General features: G+C 45.2%; 1 protein-coding gene across 1 annotated transcript in view; it reads right to left on the bottom strand.

The window, feature by feature from the left end:
• The window catches only part of ush2a (Usher syndrome 2A (autosomal recessive, mild)), a 500,620-nt gene that overhangs the window by 212,053 nt on the left and 266,401 nt on the right, over nucleotides 1-22,166 (bottom strand). Inside the window, exon 37 of the mRNA XM_060934842.1 lies at nucleotides 2,196-2,381. Coding sequence (XP_060790825.1) covers nucleotides 2,196-2,381 — 186 coding nt within the window. The remainder of the gene's footprint in view (nucleotides 1-2,195; nucleotides 2,382-22,166) is intronic.

Raw genomic sequence — 22,166 nt, 5'->3', positions numbered from 1 at the left:
TGTTTCCTCTGGATCTCTTAGCTTTCTCTGCCTTCTGTTCTTTGATATAACAAGGACAGTTCGAGACAAGGCTTCAGTTCAGCTACAAGAAGCCTAAAGATCTGGCTGAGCAGTGTGGAGGGAAACGTGTGGTATTTAAAATTTATACTTCCTCGTGTCTTTGTTTTGAACTTGAACATTTTCCTTGCAGAACTTCAACTCTGCTCTTTGCCTGTTGTTTGCGCAAGGCCGTGCTGAGAGCCGAGGCCTTGTTTTCGATGGTTGGCACAGACGCCGACACGGCATTTCTGGTTCTGATGAAACACCGGACAGCATGTAGGCTCTCGGTGCATTCTGTTGAATCAATAAGCGAAGCCAGTTCCTGAGCAATGAGCTTGTTTCACGAGGTGTGTCAGAAAAGAAACAGGACTGGGGTCACAAAAAATTTATGTCAAATCCAAACTACAAGTTTTCCCCTTCAAAATAATCCTCCTCGAGTCTAACGCACTTTCCCATCCTTCTCCGCCACGCCTCCACGCACACCTGGAAGGATTCTCCTGGGATTCTCCACAGCTCCGTCGTCACAGCTCTCTTGATGGCTTCCACGTCCGGAAAACAGGTCCCCTTGATGACCCCCTTGAGCTTGGGGAAAAGGAAAAAAAAAAAATCACACAGAGCCAGGTCGGGCGAGTAGGGAGGTTGCTCCAGCACGGCGATGTTCTTCTCGGCAAGGATCTGCCGGATGCTCAGGGTGTTGTGAGCCGGCACGTTGTCGTGGTGAAGCAGCCCCGAGTTGTCCTGCCACAACTCTCGCCTCTTCTCGAGCACTGAATGAAGCAAATGCCGCAGGATCTCTTTGTAGACATGCTGGTTGATCGTCTGGCCCTGCGGCAAGAACTCTATGTGGATGATGCCCCTCACACTGAAGAAGCACACCAAGTCCTGTTACTTTTCTGACATAGCTCGTATCAATACTGAAATATTTTTTTTTTACAAAACACACCTTTCCTTCCAGGAAAAACTGGTATGTTTTGTGGAACCCAGCAGGATTTGAGGGACAGCAGAGTGACAAAGCGCGTCATGGCTGGAGACAGACAGATGAAAGGTGCCCTCTTTGGTTCTCGTTCTGGTTTTATCAGGATTACGAGGTGGTTACGAGGCCTATTTGGTGTTTGTATGCCACTGCTTGAGCTTTGATCAGTAGACATGTCTGCTGTGGAGGGAGGGCTGGATGATCATACATACTGCCTGACTGGAGGCTTCCTAGACATGAGGGAAACTGAAGCTGATCAAATTGGTATAACAAAGAGTCCTGCTATGTGTGAGGAAAAATCAGCACATGAAATGAAACTTCTGGTTCCCTGGTGATCCCAGAGCTCTGACATAAGCAGTGAGAGAAAGAGGCAGCGCCGAACACTCAACGCAACCAAATCCAACCCATCCCTCATCCTTACACATTGATTCTTCTCCTCTTTTCCTCCCATGCCAAGCCAATTCAGTGGGAAAGAAATCTCTTCCTTCTTTATCACCCTATAGCTAATTTACCCCGTGCATTGGATATCCCAGTGGTCGATGCATGCTTCCCAACACCCACCCTGTGTGTAAATCAGCGTAATAAGTTCCCACACCATTAAAAAGGAAACGTGAACCGAGCCCTATTTAACCAATGACTTGTTACCTTTTATTTGCCATAAGAAGGTCATAAAAAAGAACATTCCATGGCCATAAGAGTCATAATTAAAATCAACAACAATTTAACAGTGGGAAAGTGTGACTCTTAAGCACAGCAATAAACTTCCAGTGGTTGGTCTTGTGCTCTGTGTGCGTGTGTGTGTGTTCTGATGTTGGAGCGGACAGAGCTGGTCTTTTAGATCACCAGCAGCAGGCATTGTTCTCTGTCAGGCAGCGTATGTAGAACATTTCCTTGGTAGCACGGTGGTGAGAACCTTTTCCTGCATGATCAAACGCCTCATGCTGCCTCATGCCGAGAGCCACAACTGAGTACTAAGGCTTGAGAAATCCACCACACGCCATGTCAACTTTAAGCGGCGTGTATAGGTTAATTCACTGATTTGCTGTTTTTTTTCTTAAATAAATTCCACACAAGGATTTGTTCTCATCACAGTTAGATGCACATCAGAACCGAGAAGATCTCCTCTCAGTCGCTGCTGCATGATTTAACCTGTGCAGGAAGGAAAAATAAGTAGTGCACGAACCTGCGGGAGGGAGTGAGACCCTGCTGGAGGCGCTCTCCACACAGCCCTGAGAGTTGCACGCTCTCACTCTTACGCTGTAGTTGGAGAAGGGAAGCAAACCTCCGACAGACACCCAGTGGCCTGCTGTAACCGCGCGGAGCAGTGCTCGCGTCTCAATGACCGGCTCTCCTGTTTCACTCGGGTTCTCTCCTGTAACACACCCCAACAGCAGTGCATTAGGACTGTGACCTCCAGCAATGCCATCCCTACTTTTATGGAATATTCTGAACAGGAAATGATGCACTAAACTGTGTAACATTGTACTAAAAAAAGGTGCTTCCACAAAACTCTCCTGGTATCCTGTCTGATGGAACCAGAATCATTTTATTCGCCGTGTACTTTTATAATGTTTTAGAAATTGTTCTTGGTGTTTGTTCACAACACGATGCATTCATTCAACACGCGCACACACACATCACAGACAGACAACACAGCACAATTGCTATCGTAATCCATAACTATTACACATTAAGCAGGAATCGTTGCCTCAGTTGTAATTTACATTATGTGGAGGTAGAAATAGCAGCTATAATAAATATAATATCATAAATAAGAGTAGTGATGTACAGTAGCAACAGTACATCGTATATACATTAATGACGTCATGGTGGCTGGAGTTCTATCCTGACAGCTTCTGGACTGTCTGTCTGTCTGTCTGTCTATCTATCTATCTATCTATCTATCTATCTATCTATTTGTCATTGTAAAGTGACCTTAGGTGTGAGAACATTGCTTTATAAATTAAACAACTTCTTCTTCTTCTTATTATTATTATTGGTGGCATGGTGGTGTAGTGGTTAGCACTGTTGCCTCACAGCAAGAAGGTCCTGGGTTCGAGCCCAGTGGCCGACAGGGGCCTTTCTGTGTGGGGTTTGCATGTTCTCCCTGTGTCCGCTTGGGTTTCCTCTGGGTGGTCCGGTTTCCCCCACAGTCCAAAGACATACAGGTTAGGTTACTTGGTGGCTCTAAATTGACCGTAGGTGTGAGTGTGAATGTGAATGGTTGCTTGTCTCTATGTGTCAGCCCTGTGATGACCTGACGACTTTTCCAGGGTGTACCCCGCCTCTCGCCCATAGTCAGCTGGGATAGGCTCCAGCTTGCCTGTGACCCTGCACAGGATAAGCGACTACAGATAATGGATGGAAAAAATGGATAATAATAATAATAATAATAATAATAATAATAATAATGTCAGTAAATGATTCAGGGTAAATAATTTATTAAACACATTAATTAACTGATTTTTTTCAAATCAAAAATCATTCGTACATTTTCAGCAGTCGTCGGTGAAACTGAATTTCTTTTCATCTTGATTTCATTCTTCGTTTTTTGTCTTTGATCTCTTCCTTTGACCACTTGAATACCTTTATTGGCTTCCTTCTGCAGAGGTTGCATCAGTGACACCATGTTTCATGTCGCAAATGTTGTGCATATGATGGCAAAATGAAGTGTATCATGTGTATATGCTGTGTAGACACAGGAATGTGGGCGGTTCCTATTTCCACATGACCCAACCGAATTGCTCTTTCCATGAGCCTAACGCAAAATGTTTGTTGTTTCTTCACTGAAAGAAATGTTTCAGTGGAACATTTCTATCACCAATCTTCTGTTTCAATTTCTACAGCTAGAACCATGGTTTTTAGTGAAATCTTGTCATTGTTTTTAATCGTGTAATCCAGGGGTTCTCAACTTTTTCTGCTTTGAGGCCCACCTATTCATACTCACGGCTTGAAATTCGCGGTGGTCCAGTCGCCCGAGGCGACTTAATTTGTCATTTGGCGGGTAATTCCTGTCACTAGCCAGCCCGGCTGGCGAGTTGAAAATAAAAAGTATATATGAAGCGAAGACTCAGATACACCGTCAACTAAAGCCGCCACATATTAAGCGTGTGCCGTGTCTGTGTTAATCGATGTGTTTATCGGCAGGATGGAAAATACCGAAGAATTCCGAATCATATCATGTAGGAGTCAGGCTATCGGTTTTTTCACCACTGCGCATGCATATAACGCATCTCGTTGAATATCGCGGTAATCACGTTATCAAATTCAATAGATGTGGCCACATTATTGCCCATTTAAACACGTGTTTTTGTTGTTGTTTACATCTACATCTGCCAAAACTACGTTGCGATGTGGAATTTTCTGAAAGGTGTATAGAAACCGCCAGAGACGGGGACAAAGCGACCTCGGTCTGAAGAGGAGAAAAAGGCCACCGATAAAGTGTACGAGAAGGAGGAACGACAAAGGACTTATAAGCAAACGTGGGAGCAGGGTAGGCCTTGGCTGCGATACGATTTTTATGGAATAATTAATTTTTTTCAAGTTGATTCCTAGTCAATATGAAGCTCCTAATGCTTTCTCTCTCATAAATGGTTAAATACAGAAAGCATGTTGGACATATTTTGGGTGCTATAGTCACGATAGTAAGTATATTTGTTTTCAATACTCATACACCAAGTTGCCAAGTTTTCCAATACATTATTATTTGTTGATATTATATTATGGTGCTCTGTGTTGTTCTCATTTATGTATTTAACAACAGTATCAAAATACTCGGGTCTTGAAATAAATGCACATTAGTCATGAACAATGGTAACTACTCTCTTTTGCGTTATTTTTGACAGAAGTAAAATTCATACATGAACAAATTTTGGCTAGTTGATTTTCTGTTTGGCTAGTTACTTTGGAAGGTAACTAGTCCGGCTGGCTGGTGAAAAAAATATATGAATTTCTAGGTCTGCATACTTGTAACGAGTCAGGGCCCATTAAAAAAGATTCCCAATTATTTTGGCTAATCTATTCTATTAGAATCTAATAATCTATTGTAAAGTGTATTAATGGGATGCAACATCACTCCCTGTTACAGACAGGAGCCCAGGAATTAAATAAATACAAGAAAAGCAAACTGTTTTAATTGTAGGTTTTGTATTTAAAAATGTATGGAGGTGCCAGAAGCTAAACCATGCATGCAGAGCATTCTCAGTCAAAAGGGATTAATGATCCAAAAGTGGAGTCTGGTCCATTAACACAAGAACTTATTGACATGTTTGTGTACAGAAAACAAGCAAGTTATTAAAACCAAGAAGTGGATATAGAAACCACTCAGTGGGATTAGATGCTAACAGAAGGATTTTTCCTACGAGTTGGAAAATTATCCATCCGTTGAGTTCCCAACATCTCAAACTACCTGGTGCTGCAGACATTGTTCTACACAGACACACAAATGAAAACCTGGAAGGGCATGGAGGTGTACAACTTTTTATATGTGGCTGGGTTAAAGATTTGGGGATCAAGACACTACAAGATAGATGGCGGTAGATTTATCTAAGTGCATATGCCTAGAAACAAATGTGACAGTGATAATGATAATACTTCACAAAGCCTCTGTGAAAACAGCGTCCGTATCTGCGCATGCTGATTGCGCTCAAATCAGTATCAGGTGTTTCCCATAACAACCAGGTCCAAAGAGCGCGCACAACGTGCTCTGTGCGTGAGCGCGGCTGCTCGAGCTGCGCCGGACTCAAGTGCGCAAAGGCGTGACAGTCAAGTGTTCACCTGCTGTGTGACCACAACTTTTAGCTCACGTGTATATCGCCATGCATCGCCACTAAAATGCCTCATTTTCATTGATAACTCATTGCAAAGCATCACGAGCTGTAGTGTGACCGTAGATGGATGTGACGTCAGATGAAACCCAGCAAGTGGACTCTACTACGAGTAAAAATTAGCTTCAACTTGAAAAAAAAATTTGCGGCCCACTAGATGGCGCTTTGCGGCCCATTAGTGGGCTGCAGCCCAGTGGTTGAGAAACACTGATCTAATCAACTTACACTCTGAGAATAAATACAAATCTAAACTGCTACTGCTTCCTGTAATAGCCCTTTCTGGCACTTTTTTGAGTCTGCGTAAAAAACACACAGCCAACATGTACTTTATTCTCAGTCAAAGATAAATGGATGTGTTTGAAAACTAAAGAATATATCACAGTTAAAAAGTCTTTTCCCCCCTCCAGCTCTACATAAATCACAGGGCTAGTCAATATTTAATAATGCTAGCCTCGGTCTGCAGTCCCTTGCTCACCCGTGTCATGTGTAATAGCTCCCACTGCGATATCTCGGACATAAAAAGCTGGCTTTACAGCAATACTAACATGTAGAGGGGGTCATTACTGATCGACATTTCCCTTAATCTGTGACGGCTGGTCACCGGCCAATAAATTCTCCAACAGTCTACTGGGAGAGATCAGGAAACTTCTTCCTTCTCCCTCCTGGTGGAGTGCCTGCTGCTCAGGAGACATCAAACCTATATACATGTAGCTCTCATTCACCAATAAAGCCATTCTGGGTCCCTGCCCACTTTTCAATAAACGCTCCTGCACGTCACAATCTTGTCTTCTCAGCTCAGAATAAGACTTCAAATCCTCTTCAAGCATGCTTTAGTATTTACTCACTGGACATTTTTGATTTCACTTGATGTGGAAAGCTGACACACACACACCAATATATGGCCAAAAGTATGTGGACACCTGATCATCACACCTTTTTGTAAAAGCCCATTTCCAAACCATGGGCATGAACATGGAGTTGTTCTGCCTTTGCTATTCTAGCAGCCTCAACTCTTCTTGGAAGACTTTGCACTTGATTGTGGAGTGTGGTTGTGCAGATTTGCACTCATTCAGCCACAAGATCATTACTGACGTTGGGCAGTGATTATCTAGTCAGGAAGCCTGGTTCCATTCCAGTGTCTTTATGGAGCTTGCTTTGTGCACAGGGGCACTGTCATGATGGAACAGGTTCAAGCCTTTTAGTTCCAGTGAAGAGAAATCTTAATTCTACAGCGTACAAGACATCCTATATAACTGTGTGCTTCCAGATTTGTGGCAAAGGTTTGCGGAAGAACCACATATGGGTATGATGGTCAGGTGTCCACATACATTTGGTTATATAGTGTACCTGTATTCTACAGGAAATGCTAATAACTTCTGTGGGTTGAGACTGGACTTTAAAGGAGATACGCAGAACCTTTATTTTTAAATACATTTCTGAGTGGATAGTATCTCCATCCTTGACTCTTGTATGCTGCATAAATGGGAATAAAAAATATATATTTTTGAGAGTTAAAATCGACTGCAAAGTTGGCATTCGAGCTGCCCCGCTGAGTCAGCCAGCTCTGAGTGCGTGACGTCACAGCGGGAACCGGTTTTAAGGCCGAGGCCTTTGACAGCTTTAGACCAAAGTCATATAAATAAAAATTTACGGTGAAAGTAAGAAATACCATTAAGGACTTGCTCAAATAAGACTGATTTGACTTCATTGAGGGTTGACTCTCATTAAAACAGGATAGGTGTATTAACTTATGCAACATACATGTACATGCATGCATTTTCACTGATAAAACGTAAAAGGCTAATTAAATAAGCAGATGAACTGAGACAATCACATTCTGAAGCAAATTAAATAATCTTATACCGGTAATTTAAACACACAATACAAGTTACATGTATTAATCTAAATGCAGGTAAACAACGAGTGTTGTTTTTGTTGTTTTGTATCCAAATGAGAGTCACGTCTTACCTGTCTGTGTTCTCGCTTCTTGAAGACCGACCTTGTGGCCGATTGTTTTGAAACAATCTGACTTTCAGTTCTCCGTTCATTCACTTCCACGTAAGGGCAAGATATTGCTGCTGAGGCAAGCATATCCAGCAGAGAAATCAGACGGCTGGTCCACTCATTCTCCATTTTCTCCATACTGAGTACTCCGCCATTACTGCTCGGCTCAGGTAATTACTAAAACCCGGGACGGGTTTTAGCAACAACCGCAGGGAGGTCACTGCCCAAGCAATAATATGTCCCGTCCCGTTCCGTCCCGGGTTTTAGCAACAACCACCCCTTGCTCACACTCCAGGAGAACTGGTGCAACTGAACTTACTTTCCTTTTCTTGTAGTTTTCTTTTTCTTTAATTGTTGATACTGCACCCTCTTTCAATACGGGCTTATAGCCAACGCTCCTCAACAGATCAGAGGTTTCGTATGAGTCTTCAGTAAAATGTGCAGAGCAGAGAAGAGACCACTTCGTAGGCGCCCAATGTGCCCGTGAACTTCTCGCAAAACACCTCCAAATCTTTGCAGTTTGAACATTCTTGGGCCATGAATGCAACGTAAATCCACCTTCTGTTGTGTTGCTGCACCCACCAGCAACACATCTACGTGGCATGGCGATAAATTAGCTCAAAATGGAGGATTGAAGTTGCAGTCAGCTCTGTGTTTTAGTATAGTGGAAATGGTGATGAGACCGATAGCCTACATGTGGTGACGTCACAGATGTCAAGGTCATTCACTCAGACCGCTACCTATATGAATCATTTTAATCATAAAAATTACTATATTAGATTTATTGTTAACACTTAAAACTATTCCTATGCCATTCTTGAGGTCTCAAGGCATTTATAAAGAAAAAGTGAGGCCATGGTTATGCATATCTCCCTGAAGCCCTACACCAAATGAGGTTCTATTGGAAACCCTTGATATCGTCCGATTAAAATGTATCTTGAGTGGAATACTCTGTTTCCCCTGTCAATCACAGCAACACCAGCCAATATGCATGGAGAAGCGGGCAGATAATGATTTCCTCAGGGTTTGGTATGCTGCCCACTGACGTTGAAGGTGCAGTCACTTGGAGGAAGCATGTGATATCCTTTGTGAGAGCCTTTGTGACAGCCTTCACCATCCCTGGTAGCTGTCGTGGAATAGAGGAGACTTAACTGGAAGGGAGAAATTGGCCACGATGAAATGGGAGAAACTCTTGATGACTTGGAACTTTACAGTTTGACTTGGAAGTCTAATAAACTGGGAAGTTCTGGCTCTGATGTACCAGATGTGCCATTTAAATCTTCTGGATGTATGGTACATAAGATATGCAGGGTGAATAATAATAATAATAATAATAATAATAATGCTTGCATTACCACTGCTTCTGTACGTGGACAGAAAATCATGCTTTACGTACAAACGAGGCTGCTTTGTGTTGCACCATGACACATTGCAACCACCCCGGTGTGGATTATTATCCTATAACAATACAAAACATTACAACACGTCCCACTAGACTGTGCAAGGAATATTCCTTTCCTTTTTAGTTACTTATGTTTCACATATGGTGTTTCTAACATAATACAATGTTAGAATCTTACAGTAGCCCAACATAATAAATCTGGAATTTAAAAAAAAAAAAAAAGGCTTGGGGTTGCAGGAAATTCAGAATGTCCATTTGGGGACCCAAAACATTTGAGAAGCCCTGAATTAAGGGGACAGCAGCAGTAGCTCTGTGGCATCCTGGTGTGTTCTTGGTGGTGAACATAATTCACAATGTAGTATCTATACACCTTTTTATAAAAAAAAACAGCAAGTTCAGGGAAATGATACGGCATATGGATGTCATTTTGGTCTAGTGTGTAGGAATGGTACACTCGAGGAGCTTAAGCAGTTCCAGGAGTACATCAAAATAAGCAGTTGCAATTTATTTTGGCGCGCCATCCTAATTCTATTTTTAATAACCTTTGAAAGCTCAGCCCATTAAACCATTAAAGCTAGACTGCCTTTCAGATTTTTCAAGTGTAGGTCATAAAAATAATTTTCCCTGACACCCAATTATTTTTATTTAGTGGACCGAAAGCTACTGAATTCGAATCACAGACTTCCAATTTTATCATTATTATTATTATTATTATTATTATTATTATTATTATTATTTAAATAGAACAATTCTCTGCTATTTTATCCTGCTTCACCAGGACCCAATTCAAGATACTACGTCATGCATCACGTGGTGGGCTTTCCCCGTTCACGCAAGGCATTGTGGGATACAAATCTGAAACAGGAGAGAAAAATAGAGAATCTGAGTATGCGAATGAAATGTAAAAGACTGACTACAGTAACGGAAAGCGAGAATAAAAGACATTATGTTACATACGAAGGAAAGAAAATGCAGGACCAAACTAATAGTTTATGAGGTAAAGGTGTAGATCTAGAGGGTCCTCAGACATAGAGTGTTTTGGTAAACTGGGATGTATGGATGCTGTCAGTCCCCACTCGCTTGCTCACTCGAGTTTGTTGACGGTGTAGTGGCTGGCTGCTTTATGTCCCGGGGCTCCCTCATGCCTGTGTTACCTTCTGGCTCTCTCCTTTTAGTTATGCTGTCTTAGTTAGTTGCCGGAGTCCCTGCTTGTACTCGGTGCAATATGTATACTGCTCCTACTTATTCAGGTGACATTGGGCATACCTAACAACCTGGGTTTTCTTTCCCTCCCCCCTCCCCCACCCCAAATCTGTCCCTCTGAGTTACATGGAGTCAACAGGAAATCTTTTGGTGGAGAGGGTGGAGACCTCGACTGGCTATCGTAGCCTGCAGGGAATCGGCCGTCAGACTTCTGTCACATGTCCCAGACTCTGTGAAATGTAACTGAATTGTCTTGGCCAGCCCTAAGGGTCCCATCTGCATCTCATCATTGCTGAGGAGTGTGCTCCCATCACCCAATCAAGCATCCAGCCAGAGCAGGTCATGATATATTTTTTACCATATTAACATGCCATTGTTGTGTGTTATGCCTGATGTCAAGACTCTTGTCTCTGCGAGCCTACCACACAGATTTAATACTTGTCATTTTTAGGGCATACCTAACAACATGTGTTTTCTTTCTCTCTCTCTTCCCCCCCCCCCCCCAATCTGTCCCTCTGAGTTACATGTTGGTCCTGGGATTGAGATGCTGGCCTCTTCTGCCCCTCAGACCTGCTTGATCCATCATGGTGCCCTGTGTCTGGTCGGAGTTTTATCACATCGCTCCTGTGAAGGACGGCCCCATGAGGATAGTTGAGGGTTATACCTGGAGGATGCTCTTGACTCTTACAGTAATGCTTTTATGGCTGAGGACTACAGTTGTCTTGCTAACTTTAGGACTGCAGTTATCATGAATCAGTTTTGCACTCAAGTTTCCATCAATTAAGAGTTATAACATCAACGAAACTGTCCTCATGTTAAAACTGTTAATATTATAGTCAGGCTGTCTGTTGTTGCCCAAATGAGGATGGGTTCCCTTTTGAGTCTGGTTCCTCTCGAGGTTTCTTCCTCATGTCGTCTGAGGGAGTTTTTCCTTGCCACCGTCGCCACAGGCTTGCTCATTGGAGATAGATTAGGGATAAAATTAGCTCATGTTTTAAGTTGTTCAAATTCTGTAAAGCTGCTTTGCAACAATGCTTATTGTTAAAAGCGCTATACAAATAAACTTGACTTGACTAATAAATATCGGCGCTCAGCGAGCACCTCGGTGTGATCAGCTGTTCGTTTAGTGACAGAATGATGGAACTGTCAGTGAACGGTCAAGGTAAACCTGTAGATGGCGGTAATGCAACACTGTGGATGCCAGCTGCCGTAAAACCCAAAAGAAGAAGAAAAAGAAGGTAAATCTATGCATGTGCACACGGACTTTCTCTGTCTGCTTGACTGCATGAAGCAAGCGACTTCATGCACAGTATTTGCTCGGGAATCCCCTCAAATGAAATAACTTCCTAGCCCGAGAATGGCCTGGGTATTTTTAGATATTACAGAAATAAACATATATCACAATGACCAAATTTCAGAGGGAACTAAATTCCACCGATTTTATGAACTCAAAAGGCCGTCTAGCTTTAAATGGTGGATAACTACAGATGCAGTCAATGTAAAAACACAATAAAAAGAAAATACCCTCAAGCAGGTAAAAGGTTTATTATCCACCAGTTTGTCAACTGCATCACCTCTAATACATGAACCTTTCATTTCTGAACATAATATGGAGTGTGGAGAAGCAGCACACAGAGACAAACCACAGTTCTCCAGCATCCTTATGTTCTACTGATCCTGAGAGTGTGTCCACTCTGCCGAGAGGTGGGAATACTGCTAAATAACTCTCTAAGTGAGACATATTTTGTATTCACATGATAAACATCACCCCATTTGGTCTAAATGATGGCTTTTTAAAGGACTGATGGTGATTTACACCATACTACTGTAGAGTTGCTTACTTTCTCTTGAAATTGTGTTGAGCAAGAGTGTAGTGTATAAACCAAACTTCTGTGACTGCCTTTGTATTTGTGCTTTTATATATATATATATATATATATATATATATATATATATATATATACACACACTATATTGCCAAAAGTATTTGCTCACCTGCCTTGACTCACATATGAGCTTAAGTGACATCCCATTCCTAATCCATAGGGTTCAATATGACGTCGGTCCACCCTTTGCAGCTAGAACAGCTTCAACTCTTCTGGGAAGGCTGTCCACAAGGTTTAGGAGTGTGTTTATGGGAATTTTTGACCATTCTTCCAGAAGCGCATTTGTGAGGTCACACACTGATGTTGGACGAGAAGGCCTGGCTCTCAGTCTCCGCTCTAATTCATCCCAAAGGTGTTCTATCAGGTTGAGGTCAGGACTCTGTGCAGGCCAGTCAAGTTCATCCATACCAGACTCTGTCATCCATGTCTTTATGGACCTTGCTTTGTGCACTGGTGCACAGTCATGTTGGAAGAGGAAGGGGCCAGCTCCAAACTGTAAAAACAGTCTGCATGCCTAGGTGCTTGATTTTATACACCTGTGGCCATGGAAGCGATTGGAACACCTGATTCCGATAATTTGGATGGGTGAGCAAATACTTTTGGCAATATAGTGTATATTTATTCTAGCCACATTCACTGGATATGAGCAATCACGCGCTCTGATTGGCTACTCTACGACTAGGCTATCAGCTCATATACTGTGAGTAGAGAAAAATAAAATGGCGGCGCGTGTTGCTGAACCAACCAAGGATGAAATAAAAACTCTACTCAAAAACAAAATCCCAAAAAATGCAAAAAAAAACCCCACCCCAAAATATGGAATAAAAGTATTTGATGGTCAGAACGTATCTGTTTTTAATTTTTCAAGAATTATTATTATAGCATGCTTCACAAATTGCTCCTGTCATTTCGCCGGTTTGTTTACATTCTAAGCGGAAATGATTTGGTCAGAGGTTTTGTATAAAATTTTTATTTATCGAATTTGCAAAAAATAAAAACGCTCCCTTTCTCAAAATCCAGTGAATGTGGATAGAATAAAACAGTTATTCCACTCAATCTCGTAGTACATGGCTTATAGCCAACTTGGTGCTACGCACCTCATCGGCTACCAGCTCATGTATGACTCCATTTTGTGGAATAACTGTTTAAAAAATAAATAAAAATCTATATTTTTCTACAGTGGCTATAAAAAGTGTACACACCCTGTTAAAATTCGAGGTTTTTCTGGCGTAAAAAAAATGAGTCCATGATAAATCATTTCAAAACTTTTCCCACCTTTAATGTGACCTATAACCTGGACAATTCAATTGAAAAACAAACAAATCTGTTCGGGGAAAAACATTTAAAAAAAAAAAAAAACGTACAATAAGCTGGTTGCATAAGTGTTCACACCCTTAAACTAATACTTTGTTGAAGCACCTTTTGATTTAATTACAGCATTCAGTCTTTTTGGCTCAGAGTCTATCAGCCTGCCACATCTAGACTTGGCAATATTTGCCCACTCTTCCTTGCGAAAGTGCTCCAAATCTGTCAGATTGCGAGGGCATCTCTTGTGCACAGCCCTCTTCAGGTCACCCCACAGATTTTCAATTGGATTTAGGTCTGGGGTCTGGCTGGGCCATTCCAAAATGTTTTTGGGGTCATTGTCATGCTGAAAGATGAAATTCTTCTTCATCTTCAGCTTTCTAGCAGACACCTGAAGGTTTTGGGCCAAAATTGACTGGTATATAGAACTGTTCATAATTCCCTCCACCTTGACTAAAGCCCCTGTTCCAGCTGAAGAAAAACAACCCCAAAACATGATGCTGCCACCACCATGCTTCACCATGGGTATAGTGTTCTTTTGGTGATGCGCAGTGATGTTTTTGCACCAAACATACCTTTTGGAATTGTGGCCAAAATGTTCAACCTTGGTTTCATCAGACCATAACACATTTTCCCACATGCTTTTGGGAGAGTTGATGTTTTTTTTTTTTTTGCAAAATTTAGCCGGGCCCGGATGTTTTTCTTTGACCTGACCTCATAGTCCAGACATAGGGAGAATATGGGAGATTGTTGTCACATGTAGTACACAACCAGTACTTGCCAGAAATTCCTGCAGCTCCTTCACTGTTACTGTAGGCCTCTTGGCAGCCTCCCTGACCAGTTTTCGTCTTGTCTTTTCATCAATTTTGGAGGGACGTCCAGTTCTCAGTCATGTCACTGTTGTTCCATATTTTCTCCACTTCTTGATGACTGTCTTCACTGTGCTCCATGGTATATCTAATGCTGTGGAAATGTTTTTGTACCCTTCTCCTGACTGATACCGTTCAACAACCCTTTGATGCTTTGTAAGCTCTCTGTGAACCCTGGCTTTTGCTGGAGGATGCAACTGAGTAAATGTCTGAACTTTATTTGGGGTTAATCAGAGTCATTTTAATTGATGGCAGTTGTGAACCCAGAAAGATTCATCTCATCTCATTATCTCTAGCCGCTTTATCCTGTTCTACAGGGTCGCAGGCAAGCTGGAGCCTATCCCAGCTGACTACGGGCGAAAGGCGGGGGACACCCTGGACAAGTCGCCAGGTCATCACAGGGCTGACACATAGACACAGACAACCATTCACACTCACATTCACACCTACGGTCAATTTAGAGTCACCAGTTAACCTAACCTGCATGTCTTTGGACTGTGGGGGAAACCGGAGCACCCGGAGGAAACCCACGCGGAGACGGGGAGAACATGCAAACTCCACACAGAAAGGCCCTCGCCGGCCACTGGGCTCGAACCCGGACCTTCTTGCTGTGAGGCGACAGCGCTAACCACTACACCACCGTGCCGCCCCCAAAAAGATTGAATGCTGTAATTAAATCAAAAGGTGCTTCAACAAAGTATTAGTTTAAGGGTGTGCACACTTATGCAACCAGCTTATTGTACATTTTTTTAATCTTTTATGTTTTTCCCCAAACAGATTTGTTTGTTTTTCAATTAAATTGTACAGGTTATAGGTCACATTAAAGGTGGGAAAATTTTTGAAATTATTTATCATGGTCTCATTTTTTTACATCAGAAAAACCTATCATTTTAACAGGGTGTATACACTTTTTAAATAATCAACATCACATTTACTGTATTATGATGTGACTCTGCTGGGTGCCTGGTGGACAGCAGTGAACCAGTGCTTTCACTTTACATCACTGCTATAGAGTTACAATTGAATATTATCGGATATAAGAACTAATTGATATTGATCCACGGTAGTTTTAGATTATCTAACACCAAAGAAAGATGCTCATAATTGCTATTGAATTCTACAATAATTATGTTTACACGAGTGTGCAGAGAAAGAAATCGTTCAGGTAAAAAAAGCAGACAATGCAAAGATACGTTGCCCGCTATGAAAAAAACAGTAGGATAAAAACCTTTGGGGAAAAAGCCTACTGAAAAACAACATCCCCGATCGAATGCAACGTATGAACTCTGAGAGTTTGAGCTGAGATCTTATTTCAAACTTGATGTCAGTTGTCTGGTTAAAAGCTAGTGGACTAATAAACCTGTTTTGGCTAGTTTTATGTGAAACTGTCATGAATGCTTTCTGTAAAATGTGTTAGTAAATAATCCCACATTATTTTTTTCAAAGTAAATTAAAAATAAGTGCTGTACAGTGGTCAAGTATTTATGAGATATGTTGCCTTGCACTTACGATCAGGTTCCCTGTAGTGGTACATGGACGTCATACAGTCAAAGACATTTAAAATAAATAAATAAATAAATAAATAATCAGGTTAATGCATCACTATATTCTCTTAAGGCCCGGTCCCACTGGCCGATGGACACAAAACGTATGCAAAAAGGACACAGCGGACGAGCAAAATTTCGGGGGTGGCTCTATCCGTTTTCATCCGCTCCAGAAATGGACAAAATTGGCGAAAATTTGCGAAAACAGAACAGAAAAGAACGGACGTGGGTAGTATATAGCGGGGATGTTAAACGCATGTTCATAGGAAGCCTAGCGGATGAAAGCGGATGGAAGTGGATGACAGCTCCAAAGGGGTTACCGGTGATAACTGAGAAGCGGACGCATAGCAGAAAGAGCGGATGCATAGCGGATGAAGGGGATGCATCACGTACGCCTAACGGAAACAAAGGGGATGTTGCGCGGATGTATATCGGATGCAGACCGTTCACTGCGCATGCGGGGGGTATGAATTGCGTCTGCTCCGCGGATATAAAGGGATGCAGCACGCACGCCGTCAGCAGAAAGCGGAAAGACGTGCTGGCGGCTACATCGAGAGATCCAGATGATTTTCTCCCCCTTTTTATACAAAATATCGATTGTCCGCTAGGTGTCCTTCTACATACTCTAGACATACTCCAGACATCCTAAATATACGAGATACATCCCAGATATAAACGCTTTGTCCGTTTTGAATACTTTATATACGAGATGCATACGCTTACATCCTTTCTATTTCTGTGCTACTAACGATGAATAGACGTTTCATGTACCTTATCTTTCCTCCCTCTTTCCATTTTCAGCTGCAGCGGATGTGAGTTGCGAGGATGCCCAGAGGATGCAGAGAGGATACAGCAGACGTTTAACGGATGATAACGGACATAGAATGTTTGTTGCTCGTATATGTCGCGGATTTACATCGTACATGGCGGAAAGTTCATCCGTTCTAAAAGTTTTGTGCAGCTCAAAACTTTTTGCGCGGATGAAATCACAGTGGACGGATGCTCGATGGATAAAGCATATGAAGCACGTATGCAATGAGTACACAACGGATGCATAGCGTTTTCCAACGGATGGCAAAGATTTTTTTACGTTTTACATCCTCTTTGCATCCGTAAGTGCAGTGGGACCGGGCCTTTAAATATGGAGCTTTGCTCCGAAATAAACAGTTATAGGACATACGGATTGTATGAGCTTCAAATATTCAATTTATCTGTCAATAGTAAGATCGTTGATTATGTTTTGTGTAAATTGTGTTCTATGGGACTTTTACGTGGGCTTACAGAAATCACGATAATGTGCCTGCGAATGTTTTCTGTCCTGGTGAAGCTCAACAAGGCCAAAATGTTGGCAGATACTAGTAGTAGATAGTTATGACTGGTAAGTAACCCAACTATCAACTGCTCCATGGCCATGAAAACTGCTAATTAGTCTTCTTTTGGGACTATTATTTATTTATTTATTTCTTCCAAAAGTTGTTCGGTTTCTGACGAAATTTTAACCGCTGGTAGCCACAAACAACAGAAGCTCACTGACCCAAGATGAGTGACCTTGACCTATGTTTCAAAGTCACAGAGCATATTTTATGTGGTTTATGTTGAAAAGGCCATTTCATTTATTACAGTATCTACTAAAGATATAAGGATTTCCCCCTGTGGCAGCGGGGGCGTGGTCAAGCGCCGGTCTGTGACAGGAGGGCGGAGTCAGGGAAGGTAAGTGGCAGAATCGCTACACCTGAGAGCAATTAACCTGTGTTTGTGTGTCTTCCCAGGGACCGCGCCCTATATGAGGAGGGAGAGCGAGAGCAGAAGGAGCTCATCCCTGAACCAGACGTGGGTTGTGTGTGTGCGCGTCTGCGTTAGATTGTTTATTGTTAGACTGAAAAGTGTGGCAATAAAGCCAAGTTAAAAACCTGATCTCTGTCCTGCCGTCCTCTGTGCTCCACCCACACATAGGGAGTCCTACAGTGGTGCCGAAACCCGGGAAAGTGGAGCACCAACCCAGCAGCCCCATGGAATCCTCCCCGTTCGCCGACCTGGTCCACGCCCTCGCCACGGCTCAGCAAAGCCAGCACCAGGCGCTCGTCACACTCCGAAAGGAACAAGAGCAGCACTTCGAAGCCTGGTGCTGGCCCAGCAGGAAGATCGCAAAGCGTTCCGGCATCTCCTCGCGTCGGCGGGGCCCACCAGCACTCCAGCCGCAGGCCCGTCTCCCCTCACTGTCACCAAGATGGGCCCGCAGGATGACCCCGAGGCGTTCCTCACATTGTTTGAACAGGTCGCCGAAGCCTCGGGGTGGCCGATGGAGCAGTGCACGGCGCGCCTCCTCCCCCTGCTCACGGGAGAGGCACAGCTGGCCGCACTACAGCTCCCCGCCGACCGCCGGCTGGCCTACGCGGACCTCCGCCGGGCCGTCCTCCAGCGCGTGGGGCGCACACCGGAACAACAGCGCCAGCGCTTCCGCGCGCTGCAATTGGAGGAAGTCGGCCGGCCGTTCGCGTTCGGCCAGCAGCTCCGGGACGCCTGCTGGCAGTGGCTGAGGGCCGACGATCGCGACGCCGAGGGAATCGTCGACCAGGTGGTACTGGAACAGTTCATCGCCCGCTTACCAGCAGGAACCGCGGAGTGGGTCCAGTGCCACCGCCCGGCGTCGCTGGATCAGGCAGTCGAGCTGGTGGAGGATCATCTGGTGGCTGTCCCGGCGGCAGGACGGCAGATGACATCATCTCTTCTCTCCTCTTCTCTCTCTCCCCCTCCTCCTGTGTCCCGTCCTCGCCCCGTTCCCCCACCGCGGAGGCGGGGGCTAGCACCACCCCAGCCGGCCCGCTGCACCCGCGGTGCCCTCCCGTTTCTCCCTTCTGTGTCTGTCTCTCCCCCACCTCAGGTGAGTGAGCCCCAGATCACCGGTGCAGAGGGAAAGCCCGGGCCGGTTTGCTGGCGCTGCGGGGAACTGGGCCACCTTCAACAGCAGTGCACAGCAATGGAAGTGGGCGCGGTGGTTCGGATCCCCAACGCGCCAGAGGCCGCCCTCGATCGGGCCGGAGCGTATCGCATACCGGTGAGTATCCAAGGGGCTACATATCAGGCGTTGGTGGATTCTGGTTGTAATCAGACCTCAATTCGCCAAAGCCTGGTTCAAAACGAGGCATTGGGGGGAGCACAAGGGGTGAAGGTGTTGTGTGTGCACGGGGATGTTCACCGCTACCCTTTGGTGTCAGTCCACATTATTTTCAGAGGGGAAAAATTTATAGTGAAGGCGGCGGTTAATCCTCGCCTTACCCACTCTTTAATTTTGGGGACTGATTGGCCGGGATTTCGGGGTTTAATGACGCGCCTAGTAGAGAGTGGGTCCTGCCAGTTGACAGGGGGAGGTCCCGGTGTCGCTTTGGCGGGAGCAGCTGTCACAGAGCCGTCTACGTCATCTCCGCGTCAGAGTGAGGAGCCGCTGGCTCCTCCTCTCTCTATTGGGGAATCCCTCGCGGATTTCCCAGTAGAGCATTCGCGAGACGAGACTCTGCGGCATGCGTTTGACCAAGTGAGAGTAATCGATGGTCAAACGCTCCCGCCGAACGCCACCCCGTCCTTCCCCTACTTCGCGATTATGAAAGATAGATTATACCGAGTGACGCAGGACACTCAAACTAAAGAGCGAGTCACGCAGCTTTTGATTCCAAGGAGCCGCCGGGAATTGGTATTCCAGGCGGCTCACTTTAATCCCATGGCTGGACACTTGGGGCAGGATAAAACACTAGCCCGAATAATGGCCCGATTCTATTGGCCGGGGATTCGCGGCGATGTCCGTAGGTGGTGTACAGTATGCCGCGAATGCCAGTTAGTAAATCCAGCAGCCATTCCAAAAGCGCCTTTGCGCCCTCTACCATTAATCGAGACCCCATTTGAGAGAATTGGGATGGATTTCGTCGGGCCATTAGATCGGTCAGCACGAGGGTACCGCTTTATATTAGTTCTGGTGGACTATGCAACGCGATACCCGGAAGCAGTGCCTCTGCGCAATATCTCAGTACGCAGTATTGCAGAGGCACTCTTCCGCGTCATCTCCCGAGTTGGAATCCCGAAAGAGATTCTGACTGATCAAGACACTACGTTTATGTCACGAACACTGCGTGAACTGTATGGGTTATTGGGGATTAAGCCGATCCGCACCAGCGTATATCACCCACAAATGGATGGTTTAGTGGAACGGTTCAACCGCACCCTCAACAATATTATTAAGAAATTCGTAAGTGAGGACGCACGTAATTGGGATAAGTGGCTCGAACCCTTGCTGTTCTCAGTGCGAGAGGTCCCCCAAGCCTCCATGGGGTTCTCCCCATTCGAATTATTATATGGGCGTAAGCCGCGTGGCATCCTGGACGTGCTGCGGGAAAATTGGGAGGAGGGACCTTCACAAAGTAAGAACGAAATTCAGTACGTTATGGACCTGCGCGCAAAACTCCACACGCTCACCCACCTAACTCAGGAGAATTTGCGGCAGGCCCAGGAACGGCAAGCCCGCCTGTACAACAAGGGTACGCGCCTTAGAGAGTTCACACCGGGAGATAAAGTACTCGTACTGTTGCCCACGTCGAACTCCAAATTGATCGCCAAGTGGCAAGGACCCTTTGAGGTCACACGGCGAGTCGGGGACGTTGACTATGAGGTGAGGTGAACAGACAGGGGTGGGGCACTACAGATTTACCACCTCAATCTACTTAAACTCTGTAACGAGGAGGTCCCCGTGGCATTGGTGTCGGTGGTTCCGGAGAAGGCGGAGCTGGGGCCGGAGGTTCAAAAAGGGACATTGGCATCACGTACCTCTCCGGTCCCCTGTGGAGACCACCTCTCCCCGACCCAACTCACGGAGGTCGCCCAGTTGCAGACCGAGTTTTCGGATGTGTTCTCGCCCCTGCCCGGTCGCACTAACCTCATAGAGCACCACATAGAGACGCCCCCGGGGGTGGTAGTGCGTAGCCGCCCTTACAGGCTACCCGAACACAAAAAAAAGGTGGTTCGGGAAGAACTTCAGACCATGCTCGAAATGGGCATCGTCGAGGAGTCCCACAGTGACTGGAGCAGCCCGGTGGTCTTGGTACCCAAGGCCGACGGGTCGGTCCGGTTCTGTGTGGACTATAGAATAGTCAATGCGGTGTCTAAATTCGACGCGTACCCAATGCCTCGTATTGATGAGTTGCTCGACCGACTCGGCACTGCTCGCTTTTATTCGACACTGGATTTGACGAAGGGATATTGGCAGATCCCCTTGACTCCACTATCCCGAGAAAAAATGGCCTTTTCCACACCGTTTGGTTTACACCAATTCGTCACCCTTCCGTTTGGGCTGTTTGGGGCGCCTGCTACGTATCAGCGGCTGATGGACAGAGTCCTCTGCCCTCACGCCACTTATGCGGCCGCGTATTTGGATGACATCATCATCTATAGTAATGACTGGCAACGGCACCTCGAACATCTGAGGGCCGTCCTTAGGTCGCTGAGGCGAGCGGGGCTCACAGCCAACCCAAAGAAGTGTGCGATTGGGCGGGTGGAAGTACGGTATCTTGGCTTCCACTTGGGCAACGGGCAGGTGCGTCCCCAAATTAATAAGATGGCAGCAATTGCGGCCTGACCAAGGCCCAAGACCAAAAAGGGGGTGAGACAGTTCCTGGGGCTGGCTGGCTATTATCGTAGGTTTATACCTAATTATTCGGACGTCACCAGCCCGCTGACTGATCTCACTAAAAAGGGGGCACCAGATCCGGTCCAGTGGACGGAGCAATGCCAGCGGGCTTTCTCAGAGGTAAAGGCTGCACTGTGTGGGGGGCCACTTCTACACTCCCCTGACTTTTCTCTCCCTTTTATGTTGTAGACCGATGCGTCGGACAGAGGGCTGGGGGCGGTTTTGTCCCAGGATGTGGAGGGGGAGGACCGCCCGGTCCTGTATATCAGCAGGAAGCTGTCAGTGCTTGAGGGGCGCTACAGCACAATAGAGAAAGAGTGTTTGGCCATCAAGTGGGCGGTTCTCGCCCTCCGGTACTACCTGCTGGGGCGCCTTTTCACCCTCTGTTCGGACCACGCGCCCCTCCAGTGGCTCCACCGCATGAAAGATGCCAACGCGCGGATC

The sequence above is a fragment of the Neoarius graeffei genome, chromosome 11 (assembly GCF_027579695.1).
Source record: "Neoarius graeffei isolate fNeoGra1 chromosome 11, fNeoGra1.pri, whole genome shotgun sequence".
Taxonomy (NCBI): Eukaryota; Metazoa; Chordata; class Actinopteri; order Siluriformes; family Ariidae; genus Neoarius; species Neoarius graeffei.
Note: the sequence above shows the minus strand (reverse complement) of the source record. Positions and strands in the feature narration are given on the sequence as shown.